We start from the raw sequence: 21334 nt of genomic DNA, 5'->3' as shown, positions 1-21334 counted from the left end.
GTGTTGCTAAAGGGGCCCCAGACAGTAATGCTTTAGTGTTTGAGGCACATTAATATTACTCTCGTGTATGAATTTATAGTTTGCCATTACCACAGCTAAACATTTTTACATTGGGACAAGTGAGGGAAACAGTTTTGAATTATGCCAGTGTTCTTATAGTGTATTATATGGGCCTTTGAAGTACCATACAATAGACTAGTTTATATGTACAGATTAATTTGCATACTCCTCCCTTGTGCACCCCAAACAGAAGTGTTCAGGAGTTTGCCCTTGGTCTGAATGCAATGCATGCCTATGAGGCAGTTTGAGATAATTTGCCTTTGTGAATCCTATTGTTTCCCCCCAGCTGTTTCTTTCTTGAAGTATTTTGTTTTCTTCTTTGCCCCTGTGGGTGAGTTGGGTTGTTGCCCTGGTCTAAAACAGTCAAAACACATGGAAATAACAAGAAATTAATAAACTAGTTTAAAGTATCAGCAGCACCTATCCCTTAAATGGTTAATTCAGCAGACAACAGACATCAAGTGATAGTGAAAGTGATCGTAACTCACTAAACTTTAAAGTCATCATCCTATTGTAAAAAGTACCCTTGAAATTGAATTGAATTCTAGCTTGATAGTCAACTTCTGTTGTCCTTTTGACGGATTAAGAAGTCATTTTTCCCCACACTGTGACTGATGGAAGAGGACAGACGGGAAAGGGCCTGCCTTTACAAGGCCAGCCATGCGTGCAGGACTGTGTTGTGCCTCTGAGACAATGGGTGCAGATGGCTGGCCCACTGCAGATGTGGCCAGCCCTGTAACGGACGCCTGTGAGAGAGTACACCCTCCCATGGAGTCTATTTCAGCTGCCTGGCAAGGCCTGACACACACAGAGGGTCCGGATCGGCACACACTTTAGCAGACTGTAGTCATGGACTGATGCAAAGATGCCTCATAAAATCCTCACAAATACAGGTTTGTTTTTCAAAACTATGCTAAATTAGAATTTCAAATTATTCTGTAAGTATTTTCCATGCGATTAAGACCCATTTTGAGCATCTTTCACAGATCAACAGTCTTATTATAAACTACCCATGTGTCAAAAGGACAGATAAATGAAGTCAGACATAGAGAGTCCAGTGGGGGATGGAAACTGACAGCATCTCACAGGGAAAGACTCATCTTTGCTATGAGACTGAACTGACTGACTGTGTGTGACCCGCTGTAGGTTGGTATAGAATGTGACCCCAACTGTAGTAATCTGAAAAGCCTGAGGATTACACCAGTGGCTCGGCTGTCACAGAGAAGGCACAGTCACACAGTGGCAGTGTGTGCTTGTGTGTGTGTTTCTGAAAGAATGAGCCAAACATCCCGTGCTAGTTTCACCTAGCAGTGAGTGTAGGATTTATCCGGCTAGCTTGATAGATATTTGCTATTCTGACCCATGCTGTTGGTCTGTTAAGACGACGGGCTCATTTGAAGCATTGTGCAGCAGCAGTCCCCTGTTGTTTTAAAACAATAGCTGCACTTTGCCCTGAGGTCAAAGCAGCAACCCAGACGTGTGTCACCTGCTCCTTAGCGCTGTCAGTAAATGGAAGAGCTCGGCGCTAAGCCTTGTCATTCACACATTGTGAAGAACTGTCATGGCCTTTTCATGCTGAGAAAAACTCAAGTCCCCCCTTTAATTGTTCCACAAGTGGAGAAAACTATTCAAAGTAGCATTTAATTTTTAAATGCCACATTTTCATCCCTAAGTCTTTCTCTAAAACATGTTATGTCCAGTTTTTTAAATGCAGTAACATGCACTACCTTTGACCTCATCCTCTTCTCCTTAGGACAGGTGTGTGTAGGATGGGGGTGGTGTAGCTCCTGACTCCACCAACATGAACACCTGTTGGAGACACCAAATCCCCTTTGTCTTCACAGCCCCTTGTCAATGGATTACCATGACAATGCCCATTAATATCACAGCTGAGGACTGATTATACAGCTTCACACGGTTCGTGGAAATAGTTTATTGTTTTAGGGGGACAGAGCTTTGAAAAAAAAAAAGCGGCAGTCTGTATGCGGTCTCAGTTATTGTCTCGAAAGTTTTATTTTATGCTTCATGTGTCACTCTATCAGAAATCTAGATAGAATCAGCGGAAGTTTCACACTACACAGGAACGACATGTAGCGTGTGAAATAAATGCATACGTACCAACAACATGAAAACCTGCTCATTTAAAAACTCTGTGTAACAGAACATAGGAAACAGTAACATAAAATAGCTTTCAACCAATGAGCAACAGAGCTATGAAACAGTTACGGAAATATATTCCAGCTTTTATTACATTGTGTGGAAGGCGATTTTAAAGGACTCACTTTGAGGCAACTGTGACTGTAATGTAAAGCACCATGGAAAAACCCAGGTTACACAAATAGCAATGTAAACAACAGAGGAAATACAAGCACATAGCACAGAAATTACGTAAGTAATACAATTTGTAAACACAGCGCGCTTCACATGTTTAGTAAATAAGGAGCTTAATTCAGGTGGATTAAAAAATATGATAAAAGTAGTGTTAAAGTATTGGTATTAGATTGTACTGTCACATTTCTATGTTTCAATGTTTAACATTTGGTTTAGCGTGAGAAAAGAACGTCACAAAAACAAACAATTTACAAAGGCAACAGTTCACTCCCTTTGGGTCAAAACAAATCATTCACATTATTGACTGGGATGTAAATATATGATCCTCTAATATGCTTTATATCAAACTCTAACAGTGGCTATGAAGAAAAGCTTCACCATACTGCCATCAACTGACTGAACAAAATCCTTCAAAACCATCCATCTTGTTCAACTTTCCATGATTCAGGCTCGACACTTTCATTGTCAACATCCAAACGTGCTGATTTGCCGTCTATTATGTAAGAATCAAACTTTGCCAACATCAATCAATCAATCAATCAAACATCACTAGAGAATTACCACTTCGCTGAACTCTTTTTGTTAGTTTAGTCACAATTTCAATAAAGCAGCAACCTTGGAAACAATACCATAGATATAAATGTAAAAACAGCATGAATTATTACTGTATTATCAATCACAGCATGTTTAGTATTAGTTAGTAGGAAACGGTCATACGTAAAGACTATCAAATCATTTATTTAACAAACACTATATTGTAATACCTATAATATAAACAAACATATATTATTACAAGATAGTATAACTATGAATATGAATGTCAAATAAAAATCATACTTCCTATGAGGCTAAACGCTGTATGATCTTAATATGTTCAGCCACTGTTACACTAATAGGGTTATTAAATCTTTAAGTTTTTTAAACAATTGTCTTATAGCTTTCAGTATACATTCAATAATAAACTTGTGCAAAAAGAAAAAAAAAAGAAAATATATATCAGGCCCAATCTGATGTGATAATGAACTTCAAAAACCTTGTGTCCTACGATATCCATTTTTATCCCCATTAAAATATGGGTAAAAGCAACCACAGCTATGCTGTTTGGCATTCATTTTTCATTTGTTTCATTTTACGTAGCCCCCAGGAACGGTCAGTCACAGATTCTCATGGGGAAATAATCTATATTACCATCTGCTGTCACATCTTGAAAAACATTCACATGATATAATAGCTGTGAACGTGCAGGATGTGTTACAACAACGCTGTCCTGGGAGACTCTGTGACTAAATGAGAGTTGTTTCCCTCACTTTACTTCCCTTCAACAAGCAGAAAATTAAAAAGGCAATTCAGATGTTTTCCTAGCAAACATTCATTGTTTTAACAGTAAATTCCCTCATGCTTCAGTTTTTTCTTTCTCCTCCTTCTTTTTCTTGCTCTTTTTCAAAAATGAAGGTGTGCGGAACTTCTTCTTCTTTTTCTTGGGGGACTTGGTTTGGCTCTCTGGGGTCTGAGCCTCCCCCGTCTTCTCCTTCGTTGTTATAGAGATTTCCACAGTTTCCAAAGTGTTCACACTGAGCTTGGATACCTCGATGCTCAGATCCTCCTCTATCTCTGCCAAGTGGTCTTTCCCATTGGGTATTGTGTCTATCAACAGATGAAACCAAGTCAATGACAAGGGATGTGGATAAGACGTGCACACAGATCAAGACACATTAAATTACCCATCTTAAGCACTTCTTGTCTTTTTACAGATAATACCGGAGGGACACAAAACACAGAAACAAACAATCAGCTTCTTCTACCAGCTAATCATTTAAATTCATATTTAAAAGCTAATTACCTTGTTTAGCTGGTGTCATTATGGGAGAGAGGGAGAGGGAGATAGTAGAGCCATCAAATGTTGTCATCTCATCTGCATCAGTGGCATCATCATCTTCTGTAAAAGGGTTTAACTTGTCAGTGAGCTTTATGAGATGAATACATTTATGTAATAGCAAATTGTATTGGTTCACTGTTTGCATAAAAAACTGAAAGACTAAGAGTCTACAGCCATGCTAGCAGCTGGGTGCTTTGAGCTAAATAGTAACATCAGCTTACTACTATGCTCACAATGACTATTAACATTAGCAGGTATTTGATAATAGATGAAAAGCAGAAGTTGTTGAGCCAGTGAAAATGTCACGAGACTATGCCACCAGTCACCAGGATTAATCCTCAGGGCCTGTACTAAATTTCATTTCATCATTGTAATAGCAGTTGAGAAATGCCAGTCAAAGACTTGAATACTATTCTGACAACCTTGCTACATTTTATTAATATCTATAAGCTGGTGTGTTCACACATTTTTGTGTCAGTAGAAAATAAAGGTGACACTGAGCTGTAGAAATGTTTCACTTGTGCACACACTTTTCTACAATCATAACCAAGATATGAGTAGTTTGACAAGACGGATGTCTTTGCAGCTCATCTCTCACCATTCCTGTGAGCTAAATTCACAACTCAGAGTAAAAGTGAAACTGTGGACTGACATTTTCGTCACGATGGCATTTTTTGCAGTTAGGACTTCATTTCAGTTACTGTAGTTCCAGAATTTCCTCCAGGCATGAACCAAGTACTGTAGCTGAGCTAATTAACTGTCTGGATATCATGGCCTGGCAGCAATCCATACAGAAAAGTTGTGGAATATTTACAACTACAATATGTAGGGTAGCAGACCTTAAAATATACTGTAACTGCAGCCCATGCAATAATGCCTAATGACTCTTTAAAAGAGTTCATTAAAAACTCAACAGCTTATCTGCATTAAATGGATACTTCACTATTATTTTGACTATTTCTCTGGTCTCTCGTGATGAAATCTAGAGACTAGCTTTGTCTCCGTGTTTCAATTTCAATCATGACCTTAACCTCAAAATATCATGCACTCATAATTTACACGGTATGATGTCAGACATCAGCCTGTATGAGCCCAGCTAGGATTAAAGTACGCAGAGGTTTCTCTGCTTCTAAAGACTAATGGGGCAGTGTAAGGCTTTGCGATTCTAAAGTTTAAGACAATGTACAAAGAATAGAAAAGTACCTTCATGGCCTTGCTGCTTTCTTTCTACCAAGTTCTTGTATTCCTCCAGCACTTTCTCTGTTAGCTCATTGAAGGGGTTGGGGGGAAGAGAGCGAGTCTGCTCCTCATCCTCAATGATGAAAGCCTGATGGAGAGAACACAAAAAATATTCTGATCACCCGATGATATATGATATGCTGATGGATATATGATTTGTTTTTGGTTGTTGTTATTGTATACTGAGGGAGCCAGAATGTCTGTGCAATTTCTTCTATGTTTTAAATTTTAATGTTAAAACAGAATGCAGGAAACATCCTCGCTGATTCGGGTACACACTCTTTCTGCCAAGTATAAAATGGCGTCGTGCTGGCAATAGGTGTTTTAATAATTGCACAACTATTTCAGAACATGTGTCTAAGCTATTAAGAAACAACTGAAATATAGCAGCAATTTCTGTTTCCCGCAGTATGTGATTGCATCTTTGATGTATTAACTATTCATTCAAATGGTTAATACTTACTGGTCCTGGAACAGTGTCCACAACAATGCCTGCTAGTAACTGAGACTTTGGTCCCGGAGTCATCTGGTCACCTCGGTGCTGTTCTTTTATCTGACAATAATTAAATAAATAAATACAATTATACAAAAATAAAATCATAAACAAAGTTCAGGAATCTCTGATCTTACATACAATATGCAAGTCTTTGGTGTTTTGATGTTTTCAACTGACCTGGTTCCTCTTATCCAAAACCTCTGTAGGATCAGTGTTGAGTGGGACAAATTGGTTGGGGTCCTCAATCCTTATTGGGGTGCCGACGCTGTTGCCTGGCTGTGAAGACTTCATCCACTGAGAGAATAAAAAACAGGTTAATTTAAGAAAAAAACACACACAACGTGGATAGTATAAAACATGCCTTTATCTAGCATTCCACAAGAGGGCAGACTAACACAGAGGAAAGGCATCTGCCAAGCTCACAGTTTCCATCAGAGGCCAGAGGGTTTAAATTTCTTGTTATAGTTTGACATGAAAATCAACGCACCATGGTCTTGGTCCTGGGGCTGACATCCCCGCTGGGTGACTGTTCAGGAACATTGACCCTCAAGTAGCTGTTGGGTGAATTGAGCCACCGAGTTCTTTCCCTCTGTTGTTTCTGCACCATAAACTTGAAGGGGCTGCGCAGACCCAGCTCACTGTCCTCTGATGGCACGGCAGACACCGTTGCAGGGATCTCCACATCGTTCTTAGAGCGGGGTTTTTCACGCACAATGGGGTTTCTGTAAGAGTAGCCTGTTCTGTATCCCTAAAAGGTCAGGACAAAGAGGAAATATCATTCTAGCATCGTTACTGAGCGTTCATCCTTTGGCAGATGTGATTTGCAGCAGCTATCCCTGTTCTTCAGTATTCCCTCACAGTGGAAAAAATACTCAATTCAAATTATGCATAGGCCACCCAAGATCCACTAACACAATGCTTTTAAATATTTAAACATCGCTGTATATACAAACAGCACTTCTGCCGACGTGCCCAGTTTCAGAGGGAAAAGATGAAACTTGTGTGTTGTTAACAATACATCAAAGACTCACAGAGACAACTAGGGAGCGACTGATGTGATCTTGCAGTATACACAGTCTAAAGCCGACAGTGCAACACTACAATCACAATCAAAATTGGCGTTTCATGACAAGTTTGCCACCAAAATAAATCTCTTCCACAATATAAGCAAGACATTCACAGAACGTGATGAATTTTTTATCACAAAACTGTTCACTGCCCCCCAAATACAAAGCGGCTCAGTCACAACTGCTCCTAATACTTTAGCTTGTCAAATGCAGAAACAAATAACCTTTCAGGAAAACGAGCTGGCACTATGTTTAGCGTGTGCACAAACCTAAGGCTGTAAAATGTTTGGGACTGATTCATTTAATGAATATAGTTTTAAATTACATTTCTTCAAACACATATGATGGGTGGATGGGAAAAGATTGGAAGCGAAAGTGTCTTTGTTTGACTTAGGGAAGTAACCTACCATGTCTTTCTCATTTCTGTTGCTGTAAAACTGCACAGGGGCCAGTCCTAAACCTCCTTATTCTGCATTACGAACTGTGACCTTTAGTGCAGCCAGGGCTCTTCTTATCTTTGTTTAGATTTAATACTGATAATTGACTTACTCCTCCTCCTGGCATGATATAACAGACCTCCTGTTGCAGCAAGTGTACTGGCATTTGCACCCAGTGCCACATTCAATTCAACAGTCTCTGAGAAAACACCAAATTCTGTTTCCCAATTGAGTACGCTAAAGTCCTTACACTAAGTGCATGTGTGGTCTGTGTTGCTCTAACTGCCCACAGCAAGCCTCACCATCTGGAAGCTATGATTGAGAGAGTGGGCGGGCTCTGATCACACAGAGCTAACACAGCTGCAGCCCACTACAGCCACAGTTAGCGAGTAGCACACTCGAGCAGACGGAGTACATGTCAGGCTGTGGTCATTAGCGGTGTGGTTAGAGTTGGACGGTTTAAATTGACAGAAGTGCAGCACAGCACAGAAATCTCGAGGGTATAACAAGACTAGTGGACGGCCTGTTAGCCACAAAGAACAGATCACTGAGCTGTTCACACAATAATTACACAAGTATTTCTAATTGCTGTAAAAAAAAAAAGTTCACACAGGGAGCGCTGACATAAAATGTTCAATTATGAAATCTTTTTTTTTGCAGATCAGGTTAACAAAAACACATTTAGATTCATTGTGTGGTCTAATCAGACACTTCCCGAGGAAGCATCTAAGACAGGAAACTCAAAGGCACAGGCCAGAGTTCACTCACCAGGTTGTCCAGCATCCTCATAAGGGACTCAAACTCTGCTTCACCCACTTTCCACTTGACCTCGTTGTCTATCACCACCCCGGCAGCAGCCACTCCCTGGGTCAAGGGTTTAAACTTTTCTCTGTCCAGCAGTACGAGGTTGTCTTCACTGCCTGAACACCTCAGAACATTCACCTACATAAAGTAACACAATTATTCCACTTATACAATTTGTTTAATGTTACAAGCCAATTTATGACGGCAATCTCTCACATGCATTCAAAAATATTATATCCTTTCAAAACAAAGCCAATACAATTTTTTTTTTCTTCCATGATACAGTATCTGTAATATGTGTATGTAATTGTAAGTGAACTGAGCTGTCAGTAGATGTCAAAAACAAATACAGTCCAGAATCAGCAGGATGATAAAAAACACTCCAACTCCTTGACACAAAGCAACAGGAGTGTCTGAGAAACACTGCAGGAGTTCTCGTAGCTCTGACTCTGAACTGTGCTCTCTAGCCCATATTTCTGCTATACCTGTGCTTTCTTCAGACATACTGTATGTTAGACAGTAGCTTTGCTTCCATTTCAAGCATTTGTAATCAATTATAGTTTATTTGTAAATGAAAATAAACCTATTTCTACAGGTGAATTAGATGTGTTAAATACACATAAAAGTAACCAGTAGTAGAAGTAAATGTGTAGAAGGGTACATTTAAACCTAAATGGTTCAATTACATTTCATTACTGGCTAGAGATAGTACTAAAAATAAACATCAAGCTTTTTTTACCTGAATCTCGCATGCTTGCTGAGAGTGGTACATGTAGTGAAAAGCTTCTTCTACTGTTTCTCCTAAAGCAAGCAGACCATGGTTCTGCAGAATCATCACCTGAAAAACACATGAAACACTAAATTAAACCAGTTCCACTGAGTCACTAGCATAGCTGGATATACTAATGTGCACAAATTTATTAGTGTGTGCATTTATGAGCAAATGCTTCCTTAACAAACAACATTTTACCGCAAAAATCTACTGTCAATTTGTCAGAGGCGATAATTGTATTTACCAAATGTCAAACTATTCCCTCAAATGTGGTTTCAAATATTCTGTTTCCTGAATGCATGTGGCAAAATTCTTATGGTTGTAAATGGTTTTGTAATAATGCTTTTGTGTAACACTTCATTTCTGCCAAATGCTGCCATATATACTGGCTAAAATATAAAGTACAGCATAATATAATAACTGATGACTTTTTTATGACCAGCGTTTGCTGTATCCCATGTGAAAGTGAGCCTCTCGCTAATGGAGTCCCTTGGTTTGACAGTACCTTGGCAGTAGGGCCCAGTGCTTTCTGAAACTCCACCTTCTCCTCTTTATTATCCAGGCTGCCATGGTAACCAAAGCAGCTCACGTCTCCCAGAAGCAAAGACTCTTGGGAAATGGGCAAGATTCCACATTTCATCGAGGACACCTGTTAACACAGGATAAAAACAACTGAGACTGTGACGCACCACCATTTAAATACAGACACATTCTTTGCTGTCAGGCACAAATTAAACTTTACAGACTAATGTTCATCATGTGCTGAGCATTTTACAGCCAAGCTTCAAAAGAAATAATAAAAGCATGTCACAGGATGTCTACATCTAAAGTAAGCAGTCATGTGTGGAGAGTGCTGCTTTTAAATCAGACCTATAGCAGTGATACAAAATAAACACTCAGCAGCAGCTTTAATTAAGATGAAGCTCATTTATTTTCTGCCTGGAGCATACTTACAGCAGCTGTAGCAGGGGTATGTATGTGGATAATGCATCTCACATCAGGGCGCATGGAGTAAATGGCCGCATGAGGGGCAAATCCAAAACGATCAACGCCCAAATCAGTAGAACCCTGGTCCACCACATCACCAATCATGTTTACTTTGACCTAAACATGGCCAAAAAACAGCAAAGAAAGAGATGTGAGTAATGCTAGTGGAGCAGTAGCTGTTGTATTGAAAGAGTTAATAGTTAAAAGCAGACTTAACAGAATAATTCCAACTGTGATTTTTTTTTTAGCCAGTATATATGGCATGAAATTACAAATAGTAAGAGTGAACCATTAAATCCATCCTGTTAACAAAATGAAGTGATCTTTTTCTTGGCGGTGTGTAGTCCTTGAGGCCATTCAAATGTACGGGATGTGTTTCCCTCATCATAACACAGACTGTTGCAGACTATTTGTGTATGTTGTTGTACCTGCATTGTTTACTTCTAGATTTGCTAGCTAGTCAGTAGTCTCATACGAAGGTAGCAAAGCTCCTTTTTATGATCGGACTGGCAAGACATGTTTAGCTACTCAAGCTGTACCTTACCTGCAGTTGTACTTCAACTTGAGGTTGGCAGTCCATTATTGATCAGGATAAAATGAAACTGTTTTTCATCTGTGCATCTTGTGCACCTTCGTGCAGGCAAAATGAAAAGTGCTACTTTGCCAAAAACGTTTGCTAAATAAAGAGGATTGGTTGATTAGTCTACCTCTCCTCAGAGACCTGTTCAGCTGCTGCACTCTGGAATAACCTATGTTGAACTGCTAAACATGAAACGTCACTTTACTTTTGTTGGTGTGCGGTAGGGTGCCCTTCATTTTCATACCAGCCAGCCAGTCAGCTGTGCAGTGTAGAAAGTGCAAGTAGTGGTGGTGAACTTTTGTTGTGAATATTAACAAACCTGTAGCTGCTAGATGCATATACAGTAAAACTGCTTTACAGGTGATGCTACTACTGCTTTTGTATAATAATAATAATAATAATAATAATAATAATAATAATAATAATAATAATAATAATAATAATAGCATTTTCTCTTTAGACTTGGTTGGTTTAGCTTTCAGGAATTACTCCTTCCATAATGAAGCAAATGTCGTTCTAATTCAAGGTTTTTGTCTTTGGTAGGACTAGGCACTCAGTACCCACGTGGAGACAAATGAGAACTCACAACAGAAAAGGGAATTATTAGCACTATTATTAGATCTTATTAAGTTAAATGATAGACTATATTAGAGAAACTAATGGTCTCTGAGTCAGACACATCCAGAAACCTGCAGCAAACAGTTCTGGCATACATAGTTTAACACAGAGCCAGTTTTTCCATCAGATGTAGCTGAGGACAACATGCCACTTACAGATGGTTGTCCAAATCAAATCAAGTCAGGAAAATCCCTAACTACATGTATCCAATTCATTTCTCCCTCAAATGTTCAAAAACCAGGGTATCCACTCCATGGATTTACACTAACATTGGTTGCGATTTTACAAAAACACTGAAATTGTGTTAAGCTTTGCCCAATACACATAGTCATACTCAATAGAATAATAATAGTAATTGTAATAATTGTAATAATTGTTACTCATTAGAAAATAACACAAACAGCCATTGTGCTTACCAAATTTGCTGCCGTCACCTCAGGGAAAGACAAACCTCGTGGACTAATAAGAACATGGTCCTGTTCTTTATTGACACGCACCTAAGACAAAATGATTATATTATTATCTAATAAAATGTATCTAGGAAATAACATGAGTAAATACCAACATTAAAAGTCAAAAATCAGTGTGTGGGTTGATAAAACTGAGTTTTTAGGCTTTGTCTTTGGGGAAAATCTGAGCTTTACACGCTGACATCTCAAGTGTTCGTCACATCATTTCAGTGTGAATGCCTGTATCGGGGAGCTGTTCGTATTCACAAATCTAACTTTTCTAAACTATAAATAATTTATGGTTTCTGAAAATAAACAGGTATTCCCCTTTAAACCTTCTGGGAGCCAAAGAACACAACGCATCACATAAAGATGCATAAGCCTTGTGCTGCATACATAAGCAGGTGGGCACTGGAGTGTGATTGCGAACTTGTACTCACAGTAATGTAGGAGCTTGTAAAACGAGCCCAGCTGAAGAGGTCAACAAGCCGGTAGAGGCTGGCCAGCCTGCAGCGACTCTGTTTCTCCCCTTTTGCAAAGGAAGGAGACTCAATGCCATACAAGTCGTTGACTGGTGTCACCGTCCCAAAGCCTGCAGAAAGACAAAGATCGTCAGTTACGTTTATTTTCCCCCCACAACATATTAAGTTAAACAACCCAGGGAACTGGCTGAAGTTTAAAAAGGCCTTTCTCAGAATTTTCAACAAGAAACCGAAGGATATTTTGGGACCGAATTTCCATATTAGGGCATAAATAGAGCAAAAATACAGGACACTAGCTTTTACAGTCTCTTAAAAGAGCAGCCAATTCCTAGTCAGACCTTGTAAAAACAATTACAATTTGAGCTTCAGGGTGCTGTGACCTCCCCAGAAAAACAAGGCCAAAGGGTTACACTACCATGATTAGCATTGCAAACTGCTGTAATTCATTATCAAGACCAGTCATGAGGGCTGCTTAGTAGAAAACTGACAATGAAGAATGCTGTCAGTAACTTTCTGCCTTTTCTGCTGTTTAAGGGTTGTTCAGAGTCACAAGAGTCTGAGAATTCAGTCTCTGACAACGAAGATATTCAACCTGCATAATGAACACAGACAGCAAATACACAGTGAATGACAATCAGGCCCGGAAGGAGATAGATGGGGTCATTCATGAACAGAAACAGTACAATGCACTGCCACTCACTGATAGGTGAAGTCAAGGGACCAGCCCCTCCCAGTGTGCTGGCCATGACCAGGTCAGCAATCTGTCTCAGAGCCAGCAGACCTGTAGGGTTGTTGCCCTTAGTCAGCTGGTCCTGGATCAGGCCTTCCAACTCATCTTTAAACACCTGTAGCCAAAAAACAAAAAACAGATAGCCTGTGAGCTTATTTTCTTTTGGAGAAAGGTGAAATAAGGTGTGTGATGATTGAGGTGAGAGGAGCAGAAACACAAACACCACTGTGAAACTTACATATACACTACCTAAAGTAAACCTGACCTCATACCAACACCTCCTCTGGGAGCACAGCATGCTTTCAGGCCTTCCTTTACAGAACTGTACACAGATCACAAGACTAAAAACTTCTTTGTTTGTCTGTGAAAAGAGGTCTGACTGGAAACGGGGGAGATCACACTAAACCTGATCATCACTTTTTGCCTTCAACAGTAGCCTGCGAATCTTGAAACAGCACTATTTCTAGTGTGCTGCAGCTAAGCTCCAGCATTCTGCTTCATCCGACCACAGTTCCCATGGTGATGAGATGAGTTCTACTTGTTGGCCCTGTTATGCAATCACAGATGAGTGTGGGCTCGTCTTATTTCCATACACTTCATTGGCATGTGTTTACTGCACCTCCTCGTACTTCATCTAACAAGACTGCACTGCTCTATTTATTATCCTTATGGTTTTTATTATTCTGAGATGATATCTGATATTATACATACTCACATACATACAGACTGATAGTGTCTAATGCAACAATCATGCAATACCAAATAGTTTTTGGCATGTTTGTTTGGCAAATGGCTTCAATAAAATCCATTTAATCATCTTACGTTATAGAGGGACTTTACTGGGAATGAGCTAATTTCACTGTAGCTGCAGTTTAGCACTATGGTAATTAACTAAGACAGTGGCAATATTTAACACAGAAAAACTCACAACTAAACCCATATCTAAGAACAGCCAGGCGTATACAATGACCTTCACATAAAGAACAAAACAACAAAAAAAACACAACGCATTTCAATCATGTGTCTCCGGCTTTAAAATCGCAGTTCATTACTCATACTCAGTGAGAGCTTGTGTGTAGGAGGGCACCTATATGAAGCGGTGGGCTACATACTGGGCTCTGCAGAATCTGGGTGACCCTCTTCTTCTGCTCCATCATGTTGAAATCTTGCCTCAGGTCCGGCGACATGTTCCTGCTGCGGAGGTACTCAGGATCGCTCTCATCCACCCGGTCAAAGTAGCGCTCCTTGGAGTCGTTGCTGGACAAGGACAGGGTCAGGGACCCCGCAGACTGCCTCACCTCCACCAGACTCATGTCTTCACTGCACGGTCTCGTACTCGTCCTCTGGAATCTGCAAAAGAGGAGAAAACGTCACCGCTTATTTCACATTCAGGCTGTCAAGGCAACAGTTTTCACCAGAAAAAAATAATACTGTATGTGTGCAGTGGTGACTCATGTAATTACTGGGATGGAGACAAAAAAAAAGCAGAACATTGTTATATGATTGACACGGCTTCGCAAGTGCATCGCTGCTGATGTACAGAAAAGATTAGTCAGAGCTTCTGTGATTGTAAGGAAAGTAGTTTTCAAATATGTAACTACAGTTTAATAACAGCAGTGAATGGGAACATCTTACCATCCCACACACTCACATTCCCATTTCTATCACTTAGAGAGTTTCAACACAAAACTTCAGTCTTGTCAACTTAAAAACAAAAGTGTTGAAATGAGCAAGTCTTCCCACTTCTGCTGTCCAGCCAGGAGCTATAAACGACCCTCTGGAGGAAACAAATGTAAGCCACATGTAAATTAGCCAGGCTGAATAGCAGTTAGCACATTTGGTGCTGCAGTGTTACCTGGATGGGGGGGTGGAGGGAGTCAACCAGCCAGGACCACATTAACTTAGGCCTGGAAATGAAACTGTTCCAACTCTCCCTCACTAAATAAGTTTCCTTGCTGCTTCAACAGCAGCCTATTGCACAGAGCACTCCATGCATGGCATCAAATTACAGTTTCAACCAATTAATAATCCGAAAAGAAACGCAAAAGAAAAAGAAAAGAGAGAGGGGGGTTGGATGCGTTAGGCGAGGCTCCACTTGGAGACTTGCACAAGCGCCGTAAAAACAAAGCGAACGAATCAAACCACGAGGGAAACTGTTACTGTAAGTTGGAAATTACCTGAAACTAAGTCCCCAGCTCTTGGATTCACAGCCTCCGAATGATGGGATGTAGAAGTTCCCCGACGGATGCGCCCAAAAATGTGGATAAGCATAAACCAGACGTGCGTTATTCCCGATCCGGATACATTGTGGGAGCTTGCGGGGCGCAACTTGGTGCTGCAACAGTATCCACACGGAGCAGACTGGCCGCTGCGTACTTGGACTGAGTTGAAGAGTGGCTGCATGGAGGAGGATGTGGGTGTGTTTGTGTGGGAAAAAGGAGAAGTGACCATGTGACTTATCCACCCACTAGGCCCGATGTATGCAGCGGGACAAAGGAATGGCCTCTCAGGATCAGCTCAGCTTTTTTAGGCTCCTGACTGTAGCTTACCCAGAAGATTCCTGCATGGGGTTTCCAGCGACCTTATTTCTGTGGTATGGTTATATCTCTTCCCTGATGTCCCTGAAGGAACTTATTACAGGGCTGCTGCTGCACTTCTCAGTGAGGATTAGTGATTAGAGTTTTGTGATTTTTGTCATTAGTCTCAGCATCTCTCCTTCATTAACTGCTGCCATTTCATTTCATAAATAAGTGAACCTCGTGTGTTCCCACGGCAGCTGAGCGGAGGTTTTCATCAAAGCTAAATGGCCCAGTCATACTAAAACAGAGCACTTCAAAGGCAGAACAACTGCTTTGCTCAAAATGTGAACACCTCCAGCTGAAAAAGTTTTTCTTTTTTTTTTTTTCCAAAATAGAGGATGTTTGTTCAGAGAAAGCAATGAAACACAGATGTTCTCTCCAAGAGAAAAGACTACCTCTGATTTTATTCACGTTCACAGACAAATCGCATGTATTGTGATTGCTTCCATGTGCCAAACATAGACATGAATACCTATGATTTAAAAAAAAAACATTATGTCCATTAAACTGAAGTCTTTCATATACTTTGAAATATCCACTACTTTATTATATTGAGGTAAAAAATGAATGTCATAGCTTTGCTTTATTGGATATTATATATTTATATAATATAGAGGCGTCACCCAATAGTGGAACCTTGTGCTGGGTTGTTACAGAAACACTTGCACACTGCATTTCTCCAAGTGACTTTAATTAGCTCTTATACTGTAAACTGGAAATGAGATGAAGACTGAAACAAATGCAAAGCTATGCAGATTCATCCTGCTGAGGAGTTCGTCTCTTTTCTGCCTTACCGGTCAGTTTCTCAAGAGAGTATTGTAGCAGTATTCACATGCAGCTCCTGATTCTCTGTTTTCCCAGCAGCCGGCTCTTACCAGTACACACTAGTAGTTAATCTAGAAAATTTTACATGGGGTGGCAAGAGGTTTTGGCAGAGTAGCATGATATGGCAGAATTAGTGGGGGTGTGCTCCCTTTGAGTAAATGCTAGTGTGCGTCTTTGTTGCAGTAGCATTGCTACGGTTTTATTTTTAAAATTTAATTTCCTTAATCAGATTCAATTGAATACAGTTTTCTTTTTTTATATAGCACCAAATCCCTACAGAGTCATGGCACTTCACATATCAAGGTCAAGACCTTATAGAGAGAGAAACCTAACAATCCCCCTTGAGCAAACATTGGGTGACAGTGGAGAAGAAAAACATGAATTAACACAAGAAACCTGCAGCAGGACCAGACTCAGGGTGGGCAGCCATCGAGGTTAAAAACCTCTTTGTGAAGGAAGACCGGCCAAGATGGCAGCTTAAAGTTTCAGACAGTACAATCCAGCGTGAAACATACACATATATTAAAACCAGTCGATATGTTAAATGACAAACTATATTAAGAAAGTTTTACTAAGAAGGTAATTAAAATAACTTCTGTTTCCATCTCTTAGGGGGCAATCCTGCTGCAGCTGCTCCATTATTGCCACCCTGGTCCCCAGAGTTATTACGTCTTTTAATCACACACAATCAGCCACGCTCACCAGATTTTAAGAGCAAGACAGTGAAGGTTTGGATCAGAGACTGACATAACAATTCCAGGAAACAGAGTGGAGCCTGGGAGGCGGAGCAGATATGTGGACATATGGGTTGATGTAATGAAAACCAGAACTTTCTCACTCTAGAGCAGTGTGACCCCTCAAACCCTGAAACCCTGCCTCCCTGTTTTTGGCAGAGTTCCCACTGAAACCAAACTTGGCTGCACATACACACAGTCAGATGCACAACATCATCCCATCCACCAGCCCCCACATTCTTGCTGACTATTTGAACTTTTCAGAGAGGGTAGTCTGTCTTGGAAGCATTGACCAAATGTCAGGTGTTATTAGTCAACATCTCATTCATACCAATTACTGCCAAGAGTATTGATGTCTACAGATAAAAGCGCACTTTTGTCTTGTCACAGCCCAGCTAGTCCACTGGAAATAACCTGCACATGCACACTCACAAATCTTGATTGACGACATATTGGCTTGATAATTAGCCAGTCATAGTCAGATCATAAGGAAGCCCCTCATCTAGAACATAGCTTTGAATAGTGACTCTAAATCTCCCCTATGATGAGTTCACATCCTAGTATAACAACACAAAATAGAATCTCATTAGATTTAAGTTGGTTGAAAACCACCTACTGTGTGGTGGGAACTGAAAAACAAAAAACAGCATGAAAAGCAGAACAGCAGAACTGCATTCCTTTGCAAAAAAACAAAATTTGCAAACTACTACAAGACAAAAAGTCACAGCTGACATTCGAGCAGGTGAAAGCTGTGAGTGTGTGATGCCAGATGAGGAAGCATTGTGAAGAAATCATACAAATATGTCTGTGATCTGTGTGTCGATCAGACTGACAATTGCTGGATCACACCTAGATCTGGGGAATTTAGAGGCCAGAGTAACACCTTGAAGTTTGTGTCAGGTATCTTAAACCAAAACAAAATTCCCATCAGAAAATAGCATTGTCACTAAATGGTGTATTTGGTTTGCAACGGCGTTCAGGTGTGTGTCAAAGTAGCATCCACATGGATGCAAAGTACTAAAGTTTCACAGCAGAACAGTTCCCACAGCACCACACTGTCTCTCCTGGCTGACCTTCTTCCCACAATGCATCTTGGTGCAGTCTCCTCCCCAGATAAATGACGCACCTAGGTATTCACATGATATAAAAGAAAACACGACTCATTAGACCAGGCCACCTTTTTCCATTGCTCAATGACCAATGGCTGCCTAATATATCCGACCCCGTGACACGTGCCATTGTAATGTGTTAATCACTGCTACTCACTTTACCTGTCTGTGATTTTGATGTAGTTACAAAGTGCTAAGTTTGGAAAACATCCTGCTAAAGTAAACAGCATTTCATTTTTTTCATGCCTCACTTTCCTCATAATTCTCTAATGGTCCTTTTCAAGTAATTTATAGTAATTTCAGAAAACTCTAAAAGATGATTTGTATTATTACCGGACTACATCAAACCAGGTTGTTTTGGTTCACTGGACGTTATTATGCTTAATGTCTCCTAAATGGCGGATTCCTCTCTTACAAAGTTCTGGGCCATGAAAAGAAACAAGTTTGTGTGTTTCACTGAAATCTGAATCTCCTGTCTGCTGTTGTAGCTGTCAGAGCTGTCAGGAGGGAGACAATGGTCTAAATTCAGCCTGCATTCTCAGGTACCATGAAGGAAGAACAAAATAATGTGGACTAAAGCCTGCTTTGACTGAAATTGTTGTTACACGGAGTACTGCACAATAAGATCTTTTGTTGCAGACGTCTTGTTGAAATCATCATCACGTCTTTACTGTAATGACTCAGAAACTGCTACCATTCAGAGATTAACATTTACATTTTTATTTTGAGGGGGGGGGGGGTTAAAACGAACAACTGTTGACTTGGTCGCTTGTACCAGCATGGTTGCCATAGTAACCAACACTTATGCTGTCTCTTGTCTGGGACTAAATTAGGCAAACGCTGAATGAGTGCCAGATATCAGCCACTTTTACAAAGAAGAGGGTGTTATCTGCACGTGGCATGAAGAAGAAACAGAAGAACGGTGAAATGAGCAAACATTTGTTATCTTGCGTCCTTGACTGATTGCAATTGGTGTAATTAGAGCATAAGGTGAAGGGTCATCGGATCTGCTCATTAACCATAGCCGGCCTTTCTGTGTTGATTTCTTACAAGATTGAAATGCTCCACTCCAACTAGAGACATCTTTGATATAATAGCCATACCCCGCTCAGAGTTGTGCCAGCTCCTTCCCAGCTATCAATTTCTGATAATTACTCTTTAACCACTGTGAGGCACCTTATTTATCAACTCAATGACCCTTAATTCTGTGTATAACAACACAGTGATCTGGGATGCTTAATTTGTGTTTTTATACCAAAACACTTGAACCGTTCTAACTAACACACTAATCATTCAGATGAATCAATAATTACATTGACATGATTCTGTTTATATCCGCTACAAATGTATTATATGTGCTTTTTAACTTTTTAACAACATTTGGACAGTTTAAATGACTGATTGTGCATTTCCGTGACTGGATTACTGTACATTAAATAACACATTTGCATTAAGATAAACTTGCACACAAAGCTTTTGCATCAACCTAGCGGGGAAGGATGGAGAGAGAAGGAAACTTTCACAGTTTTTTTCATTTTTTTATTTCTGCTACAAAACAGTGCCATTGTTTGTGATGTCTTCACACAGAATATATCACTCCACAAGTTGCTAAAAATGGTCCTGCTGCACTCACAGCAGGGTGGGTGGCAACAACAGAGACACACTTTGAACCTGAAACAATTTACATTGTTACAGTTGGATCTGTGCCTTCACAGTATTTGGGTGTAGAACTGCACACACACGTATGTAATCACACACATATTGCAGTGGTGTGGAGAGAGACAGACATTGTTTACCTAAGTGGAGGAGTTGGCTGTACTCCCTGCTGTGGTTGTCTTTGGATGGTCTCCATGTTAGAGATGTAGTGGTTAGTGTGTGGTTCGCTTTAACCAAGGCTGAGGCAGCGGTCTGGCTAATAGGTCTTTATGCTGCCACGTGCAAACCAGCATTATGGGAAAATGCACTCCGGATTTTCAGTTTAGCAATGTTGTATATTTCCTGTAAACCCCTGACATGTATGCTAGGACGTGACATTTACTACAAACTAAAAAGTGTCCAGATTTAATGCAGCAAAAGAATTCATTTTATTATGAAACTCATTGAGATTGTAAAGCTTAATCTAACAGAAAATACATGAAGTGAAAACGGTGTAAAAGTGCAAATGGGAACAGGAACAACCCATTGCATGGGTGAAAGGGTTTAGGTCATGACCTGCCTTTTTGGTTTTATGGCTGTCTATAACTCACATCACCAGTCACACATATTATGAAATCCTGAGCTGCCCCAGTCCCACATCTAAAGTCAACAAATGCTTGTTCAAAGTAATGTTTCTAGAGGCTGACATTAATTGAAAGCAGCTGTTCGAAGCCTCTGCAGCTGGAGTTGACAGTGCAGCTGCACATAGACCGGTTTAGTAATAAAGATCTGCTTGAATGTGCTTTTAAAGCAGATGCATTAGATAGAACTCAGAAAACGTATACAGTACATTGTGTCTTTTATCTAAACAAATAAACTTTGTAATGGAAAATATGCATCACGGTTTGATGCAGAAGAAAGAAACAGAAGAATAGAACTTACTTTTAAACTTGTCCTGCAGGAAAATTCTTCACTTTTTACGTCAAACTCCCACAGTTCCACCAGTTGCTAGATACCATAGCTGTTTACATTATCACTTTGAAAGAGGGTCATCTGGTTTCCCAGAAGAGAGGCAACTGCTGCTTTGCTTCTGATCTCCTGAACTCCCTCGGCTCCTTTGTGACAGCGGCTGCCTATTCTCAGAGGAAAGCAAGGAAACTTGTGTCAGAGGAAGTTCTGGAGACCAAGCTTATAGATGGGAGGGACAAGCTTTTACCCACCCAACATACAAATATGTAAATCACTTGATTTAAAGCACTTGTTTGAAAGCAGTAATTAATATTTTATTAAACAGGGATGTCCACAAAAACCATAAATAGAGGAATAGTGCAGCAATTTCCTGCCTGGCATATTTTTTCTCTGCATATTGAACATGTCTCTTGTTCTAAATTTTGCTGTCGAGGAGGACATTGCACACAGCGAATTCTTGCCCGCTATCACCTCCTCCCACATACTCTCTTTTACAGTGAATGAGTAGGATGTGCTGCTCCCCCTCTTTGCGCCACCTGAATGCATCAGGCATCT

The 21334-nt window shown here is 40.2% G+C and overlaps 1 protein-coding gene across 2 annotated transcripts; it reads right to left on the bottom strand.

Moving 5' to 3' along the window:
* Positions 1 to 2037: 2037 nt before the first annotated feature.
* On the bottom strand, positions 2038 to 20889 carry add3b (adducin 3 (gamma) b). 2 transcript variants are annotated; one of them, XM_026354532.1, is made up of 15 exons: positions 20753 to 20889; positions 14041 to 14278; positions 12899 to 13043; positions 12157 to 12308; positions 11684 to 11764; positions 10037 to 10186; positions 9588 to 9731; positions 9050 to 9148; positions 8275 to 8448; positions 6490 to 6750; positions 6180 to 6296; positions 5970 to 6059; positions 5471 to 5594; positions 4232 to 4327; positions 2038 to 4035 (listed from the first exon to the last, which is right to left on the bottom strand). In XM_026354532.1, the coding sequence occupies exons 2-15, from the start codon at positions 14239 to 14241 to the stop codon at positions 3785 to 3787; spliced, it is 2085 nt and encodes a 694-aa protein (XP_026210317.1). In that variant the 5' UTR covers positions 14242 to 14278; positions 20753 to 20889; the 3' UTR covers positions 2038 to 3784. The 2 variants fall into 2 exon arrangements, with proteins under 2 accessions (XP_026210317.1, XP_026210316.1); XM_026354531.1 differs by lacking the exon at positions 20753 to 20889 and adding an exon at positions 15106 to 15345.
* Between the last annotated feature and the right edge of the window lie 445 nt (positions 20890 to 21334).

The sequence above is a fragment of the Anabas testudineus genome, chromosome 15 (assembly GCF_900324465.2).
Source record: "Anabas testudineus chromosome 15, fAnaTes1.2, whole genome shotgun sequence".
In the NCBI taxonomy this organism is placed as follows: Eukaryota; Metazoa; Chordata; class Actinopteri; order Anabantiformes; family Anabantidae; genus Anabas; species Anabas testudineus.
This window is presented reverse-complemented; position numbering and strand designations above follow the sequence as displayed.

Bases quoted from the DNA above. Each gene is read 5' to 3' on its own strand.
- add3b (XM_026354532.1), bottom strand. From the start codon at position 14,241: ATGAGTCTGGTGGAGGTGAGGCAGTCTGCGGGGTCCCTGACCCTGTCC. The intron at 8,449-9,049 runs GTAAAAAAAGCT...TACTTTATGTAG, and splicing joins AGCAAGCATGCGAGATTCAG to GTGAATGTTCTGAGGTGTTC. The intron at 4,328-5,470 runs GTACTTTTCTAT...ACCCTTTTACAG, and splicing joins AAAGCAGCAAGGCCATGAAG to AAGATGATGATGCCACTGAT.